Here is a 7,500-nt window from a genome sequence, read left to right on the forward strand (position 1 = left end):
TTGGTGAGAGCTGCTCCCATGTTGCTTCGTTGCTATGGGCCATTGAAGCGGGATGTAAAGGAAGGGATTCGCTGACAGTGACCGACAAAAAGGCATACTGGGTTCTACCAACATCAGTTAAGACTGTTCCATATGCAAGGGTCAAAGACATAAACTTTTCAAAGACCCCATGTTCAACTTCGACAGTTAAGCCTTCTAGTGTTACACCCCCCTCAGAGACTGAACTGACTAACTTCCACAATTGCATCAAGGACTGCCCTTCTAAACCTGGACTGCCCTTCTAAACCTGCCTTATTGTCTCTCATCCCTGCTCATTCAGATTTTTACGTACCTAAATCTGTGAACCCTGAACTTCCAGTTGTGTTGTCTAGTTTGTTTGACAATAGCCTTGCTGATGCAGACTACCCTACTCTACTAAAAAAATCAATGCATATCAAAGTATTCAGTCATCCTTGATCATGAAGTAGAGACAATGGGTCTCTACAACAAGTGTTTTAACAATGATGTACATGTAAAAAAGAAATTTAAAGCTGTTAGTGAAGTAAACTGATCTAACCCTGTCAAACAACTGAAACAAGTATTATGAATTTGGGCCACTAAACAGTCGTCACATTTATTAAAGCTTAGAAAATGTTAAGGGCAACCAAAGTCAGGGGCTTGGTTGTCAGGCATTTTCCTTAAGGGCAACCTGGATTTTTTCCTAATTTCAAGCACTGTAGAAGTCGGAAATCTTGTAAATCAACACCCCATTGGCCACATTCCAAATGATGTGAACGATGGGAAATATTTATGCTTGAAAGACATGCTTCTTGTAGGAGCAGCACCAGAAGTTCCTCAAGGCCCATTCCATCACATGAAAACCCCGCGACACAGTGTAGAATTTGTGCAGAAGATTGTGGACTCTTTCTGGAAATGTTGGAGCAGAGACATACTACCAGCACTAGTGACAAGGAAGGCATGGCACACAGAAAGGCAAAATGTAGAAGTTGATGATATTGTAGTCATGGTGGAAAACAATGCTATTTGCAGTAAATGGACCATCGGCAGAGTAATCAAGGTGTATCCTGGGACAGAAGGCCAAGTCCACAATGTCAAAGTAAAAATAGCTGGAGAGTGCAGCCGCCCAGCCACCAAGACTGCTGCTAGAGATCCTGCTGAGGTATACAACTAAATAAAGTTAGGCTAACTTCAAAGATGCCCTTATTGGGGCGGAGAATGTTTTGTTTATCAAATAAGCATTGCCTCTTGTTGATAGATTTACTTGATGACAAGAACTGTGATTGACATTAATTCTATAGATTGATTTAAAAGTGTTAGATTATTATATTTCAAGTAAGTTTTTTCAGCGGAATTGAAGTGAGAAATTAGTTATTTTTTTCTGTCTGTAAATCTGCTTACATTGAAGTTTTTTAATTTAGCTACAAGCTTAAGACTTGCTTTGCATTTGTTCTGGTCATCACTATCACCATAACAACCTGACCTATGACGTCATCAATTCTAGTTAGAAGTATTGACCTTTTGATCCTATGACGTCATCACTATCACCCTAACAACCTAAAGTAGATTAGGTTCGAATGAATATATATCTGTCACGTTTCGATCTTTCCAATCCATGTGGTAACCTAAAAAATGCACATGCATAGTTCTTAAAAATGACTTCCCAGTCCCCCTCTCGTGTGAGAGCATTAAACCCGCATCTCCCGTGGCAATGGGGCACGCCTCGAGGGGTTGGTTACCTTCGACTTGTGTTTTGATTCCCTGATTGCTACGAAAGATGCGGGTGGGTATCATCGAGTAGTCATCTCGACTCATTGTCGCTGGGACTATTTACACTATTTACATTTTTTTTTTTGTAAAAAGAGGTGAGATGAAGCTAGGTGACCGTCAGAATAATAGTTAGAGAGAAGTGAGCAGTTCAGTCACGTGTGCGTCCTCTTCCGTCCACCGCTCATACCCATACGGGGAGGTTTAGAAGGTGTGAGGATTCACCACGTGCTTGTTGTAAACCAACTTGTATTTTTTTCGTTGGGCCGTGATGGACAATTGGTATTCTTGGGTGTTCCTCACGATTTTGAATGGTATGGGCACAGCGGTGATGCGTGCTTCGCCAGACTCCAGTGGGGAAGTCAAGTCTTCCAGCACATTGTTTTTGAGGACTTCAAAATTGACATATCCCTTCCCCAGACTATTGAGTGTGATGCCTCGGACTTTACAGTCCTCTTTACCTTTGTGGGTCTTGTACCCGCAGTTTTTTGGACCTCCGGAGGCAAATTCCACTATATGGTCGTCTGGTGGCAATTCGTCCTTCAAGTCTCCCAGATAATCTCCCAGTGGTGGCTTGGGCATTCCCTGGGTGGAAAGGAACACGACTGAGTCCGTGTCTTTGAACAGTACTCGCTCTTGTAAGATATCGAGAGCATCATAGAGTTTAAGACGAGCCCAACAGGTCGTGAAACAGGCCACAAATATGTCCAGGTTGGGCGAGATGGATTCGTCTTCCTGAAGTGTACTGTTCTTCTACGCGATCGTCTGATTGTATACCAGCGTACTTGATTTGGAGGGTGTTGCTGTTACAGAAGGTTGAAAACTTTTGGGGGTCATCAAATTCCCGGACTTGTGTCTTGTTGGTACGCTGACCAAATTTACTCCACATGGAGTTTAACATCATCTTGGCCAGCGTACACAGTCCGGGATTTTTCTCCATCTTTTCCAGGTCCAATTTGATCCCCTCTTTGACTCTGTTATCGTCAAGTGTCGTTGACGTTTCAGGGGATCGTTGCCCATGTGACTAGGCTACCTGCTGGCCTCTTTCCTGATCTTGAGCCACGTGTTCACATAGTCTTTTAAGAGCCCTCTGCGAGTGGTCAGGAAATGCCACACTTCGTGTACGCAAATCGTACGCATTCCAAATCTGTGTAAGTACAGACGGGAGTACGCTCCAGAAAGAGTTTGGATATTTCCTCATATTTTCCCATTGACACTCCCAAATTTCAACTACCCTGAAACCTCGATTACGCAGTAAGTCGAGTTTGACCTGCATGCAACGGTAAACATCGTCAAAGCACCTATTGTCAAGGCAGCAGTGGGATTCGGTGCGATTGGAATAGCAGACTGGACAACCATGCCAAAAGTGGCCTTGGAACTCATAGACAGAGTTGGTTTTCTCATGGCATCCGTCTACCGTGTACCGGGAATGGGGAGTCTGGTACTCGCCAGAATTGCCCACATGTCGGATGTAATTGTCTTCATCCGGTAACTGGTGCTGTTGCCAGCGGACCCATTCCAGGGTGATGCAAGAATGATTCGTGTTCAAGCGCCACCCATGGAGTGGTTCGTTGGCGATCGTGTCAGCTTCCATGCGGTTGTGACGGAGATCCTGGTTGCAAGCAGAGGCGATGGTGATGTGGGAAAAGGGTTTGAAGCGAGCCAGAGGCTTGAATACCGAGTTGAAGGAGAGACACCCCTGCTTGAGGAGCTTGAGAAATGGTCGCGCATGCACGAGTCTTCCTGGAAGCGGACTGGATGCTCATCGTTCTCAGTTTCGGCCATGACAAGATTCGGAACGTGACATCCCGTGTCCTGCATGGCCTCCATGTCGAAGAATACATGTAACGGAGGTTTTTCCAGCAGCAGCACCACGTAGACGACAACCAGGTCTTCGTTTGGCGCGACGTTCCGCCCGTTCTTCCTCGGGAGTCTTAGCCACTTGAATGAAGCACCGTTGCGACAAGGCTTCAATGTAATGGTGAAATGAAGGACACATGACATAGCCACACAGGTGTTCTTGTTGCTGTTTGCAACCCACAAGGAGTTTGCGACAGGGTTGACAGTTATCGCACTTCCTACGACTCGTACAGACGCTCAGTTGCTGGTGATCTGCGGTCTTCCCAGTCTGTGTCTTAGACATGTGATTGGTGAAACACGCTGTCCCATAGAATGTCCATCTACATGAATCGCAGGTCTGCATTGCCGAAAGACTTCGGCATTGGGCCTCGGTGTAATCTGGACATCCAGTCTGGAGATAGGCACTGCAGTGGTCTGGGTTGTTGTCGCAGGCGTGGGGACTTTGGTTGTCATAGGGTTTGAGACACCTCATGCAGAAGTAGGAGGTGCCAAAGAATCCAGCTAGAGAAGTGATGACGTCGTAATGGCCATCATTGTAGAGGAGGACAAGCTGCTTTTGTGAAGGTGGGCCAAATGACGTCACGACATACCCGCGCGTGGCATCGCAGAGAAGAATTTGATAGTCATAGAGAGAAGAAGCAAGAGAGAAGGCTTGGAGTTCGTCATACCCACACGGACCTCGGGGAACTCTTGTTTTGTGATGAAGGTCTACTGCATGTTCTGCTTGGATCCTTCTGCCTCTTTTGAACCCGTCGCAGTTGGGGTGTTGGTCAACTCTGGCTTTGGCAGTGACGATGGCTCTGGCACAACAAAGCTTGTCTCCGTTCTTAATGAGGAGCACAGACAGCTTCTTTTCTTGAAGGACGTCAAGGCAGAATGACTTGGTTTCAACTTGTGTTTGCCACTGGAACCCATCGGAGGCGTGTGCACGTGCGTCAAGGAGAGTTGGAAGGAATCATCCATTTCGAACTGTTCATTGGAGTTGAGCATGGCGCTTATTTGTTGCAGAAGGGTGTCCACCCGCACCCCACCTCGAAGCCATTTGTCGGCCGTCAGACTGCGATAATTGTAAGCGTGGGATAGTCAATTACTCGATAGTCCCACGTACACGCGATCTTGGGCCGTGGTCTTGTTTGAGAGGGCAAACTTATTGATTGTAACTGGCCATTTAAGCAAGCAAACCTCACGGAAAACATAAGAAATTGACTCACTAAACACAAAACCTAATGAATTACAATAAACACAAAAGAAAAAAAAGCGAACCAATGAAGAGATATGAATATCAGTTAATCCAACAATGTGTATAAGTACTACCATGCGACAACAGATCAACCACAACAACAATCTCAGTTAAATGTTTCAAAGTATCAATCGATTGAGTATCCCTTTCGTTGCTGTTATGTTTTATCATTATGCCTAAAGCATGCCGTTCCTTGTATAGTATCGCTTTCAAGGTAAAAGTTATCACGAAAAGAACTCGGAAATCACTCGAGAATATGGACTAAGCGAGTCCATGGTACAACGCTGGAGAAGAGACCAGGCGACCATTCTTTCTGGTGAGCAGAAAATGTCTGCAAAACGTGCGACGATGGGCCATTTCACTCCGAAATATCCCGCACTAGACCAGCAAGTGATGGAGTGGTTTTCACAGCAAAGAGAACAAGGTTGGAATTTACTCTTTTTATCTGAAATTTTAAGAGTTTTTTAAGAGTTGAATGATATCGTCTTTCAGTGCATGGGAAACAGAGAATTTGACTGGTCAGAAATATGGTCTTGTCATGACAATTTCATAACATGTCACAAAAAGAGTGCTGCAGTCACGAATCTACGGTTATCTCAAATCAAAATAAGATTGTTATTTTCTTATTTTTCGTAGGTATTGCTGTGAGCGGATTGATGCTTCGCCTTAACCCTTTCCCGTCCGACCGTGCCATATGGCACACGCGTGTACCACCCCTCAAATTCCCAAGCGTGCCATATGGCACTTTACATAATAGTCAATTCTAACCAATAAAAAATGCTTATTTTCATTGTTTCTTCTAGCCTATTGTATTTTAACCAATAGGGTTAGAGTAGAAGCTCAGTTCAAGCCAACTTTCAGGGGTGGTGTTCATATGAATTTATCGAGAAATTGCGAGTTGAAATTTGTTTGTGAATTTTGAAAATGGCGGCGCTTTTTGATTCAGATAGCGAGGAAGAAGAGTTCATTAACTTCACTATTGAACCGGGGTTTGAAAGAAATTATCCCGAGTCAGAATCTGACATTTCTGTTTCGTCAGTTGACATGGAGGATTTGTCAGATCTCGATCTTAGCGATCAGGAAAGTGGCGAAGAAGACGAACAAGAGTGGAACGACGATCCTGGTCCAGTTGTTATGAATCCGTTCGTCGCGAATACCGGCCTGGTCAGGGACGTTCGAGGTTATTCGACTATAAACTTTTTTAACCTAATATTTAAGGACAGCAATTTTGACAAAATTGCAGAGGAAACGAATCGTTATGCGCGGCAAGTGATGGAAACAAAACTGGACCCTGCTTGGCGTGAAACCGACGCCGAAGAAGTGAAGGCATTCTTCGCACTGAACATCCTGTTTGGGATTAAACAATTGCCCGAAGTATACTCATACTGGTCCAGAAATCAGCTTCTCGGAGTCCCAGAAGTGCAAAAGATTTTTCCGAGGAATCGTTTTGCCAAAATATCGCAATATCTTCATCTAAACGATAAGAGAAGAGAATTGCCATGTGGGCACGCAAACCACGACAAATTGTTCAAAGTGCGACCTCTTCTCGATTCTGTTGTAGAGGCTATTAAAAGCGAATACAGGCCGTCGAAAAATGTTTCGATCGACGAGGCAATGATTCCTTTTAAAGGAAGACTTTCCCTTAAACAGTACATGCCCTTAAAACCGGTAAAGAGGGGAATCAAAGTGTGGGAGTGTGCAGATTCGTCAAACGGCTTCATTTGCGATTTGGAAATCTACACGGGAAAACAACGCAATGGCAATCCCGAACAAGGACTCGGACACCGCGTTGTCCGCAATCTTACTCGACCCCTGGTAGGCAAAAATCACCATGTTTTTGTCGATAATTTTTTTAATTCTCTTGCTCTCGCTGCAGATTTGCTTCGAGATCAAATTTATATCTGCGGAACCGTTCGTGGAAATCGACAAGGCATCCCGCGTGCAATCGCCCCTAAGACTTAAAGAGTCAAGCGACTTCGTCGAGAGTCGTCGTTCCTTCGCAAAGAGAACATTGTCGTTACCATATGGAAAGATAAGAAGCCAGTATATTTTTTGAGCTCTCAGTCTGATCCCGTGGGGAACGACACTGTCGGTAGACGACAAAGCAATGGAACGGTCATTCAAGTTCCCAGCGCCCCAGTCGTGAAGACATACAACAACAACATGGGCGGTGTAGACTTGAGCGATCAAATGCGGGGCTACTACATGGCTGGAAGAAAATCGAAAAAGTGGTGGCGTTGTCTCATGTGGTTCTTTGTGGACGTTTCCATTGTTAATGCTTATATTTTGGAGAAACTGTCCCCGCATCACCGATCAAGAACCCAACTGGCCTTTCGTTTAGATCTTTTAAGTTACTGATCGGAAATTTTTCGGCACAGCGATTGTCTGCAAGTTCTGGGCGCCTAGAAGGAGGTCATTGGCCCATCAAGTTCTCCAAAGGTCGCTGTAAGCGTTGTTTAAAGCGAAACAAGGAAACGTGGTGCCGAATGGCATGTGAACTTTGCGGCAAACGCATTTTGTAAATGCTAGGTGTCCTGTGCACTAGGCCCAGTCTGCGCCGAGGTGTTGTCATTCGACACTAGGTCAAATCTTGGCATATATGTGCTTTTATCGCTTGCTATTTTCGCCTTTATTTC

At 44.8% G+C, this 7,500-nt stretch overlaps 2 protein-coding genes across 2 annotated transcripts in view; both read left to right on the plus strand.

Moving 5' to 3' along the window:
- LOC136277177 (uncharacterized) overlaps positions 1 to 1,171 on the plus strand; it is a 33,904-nt gene extending 32,733 nt beyond the window's left edge. The window contains exon 3 of the mRNA XM_066158869.1: positions 712 to 1,171. Coding sequence (XP_066014966.1) covers positions 712 to 1,171 — 460 coding nt within the window. The remainder of the gene's footprint in view (positions 1 to 711) is intronic.
- A 4,617-nt stretch (positions 1,172 to 5,788) lies between these two features.
- On the plus strand, positions 5,789 to 6,826 carry LOC136277178 (piggyBac transposable element-derived protein 4-like). The gene has a single exon (XM_066158870.1). The coding sequence runs from the start codon at positions 5,789 to 5,791 to the stop codon at positions 6,824 to 6,826; it is 1,038 nt and encodes a 345-aa protein (XP_066014967.1).
- The last annotated feature ends 674 nt before the right edge of the window (positions 6,827 to 7,500 follow it).

This window comes from Pocillopora verrucosa, chromosome 12 (genome assembly GCF_036669915.1).
Source record: "Pocillopora verrucosa isolate sample1 chromosome 12, ASM3666991v2, whole genome shotgun sequence".
In the NCBI taxonomy this organism is placed as follows: Eukaryota; Metazoa; Cnidaria; class Anthozoa; order Scleractinia; family Pocilloporidae; genus Pocillopora; species Pocillopora verrucosa.

Bases quoted from the DNA above. Each gene is read 5' to 3' on its own strand.
- LOC136277178 (XM_066158870.1), top strand. From the start codon at position 5,789: ATGGCGGCGCTTTTTGATTCAGATAGCGAGGAAGAAGAGTTCATTAAC.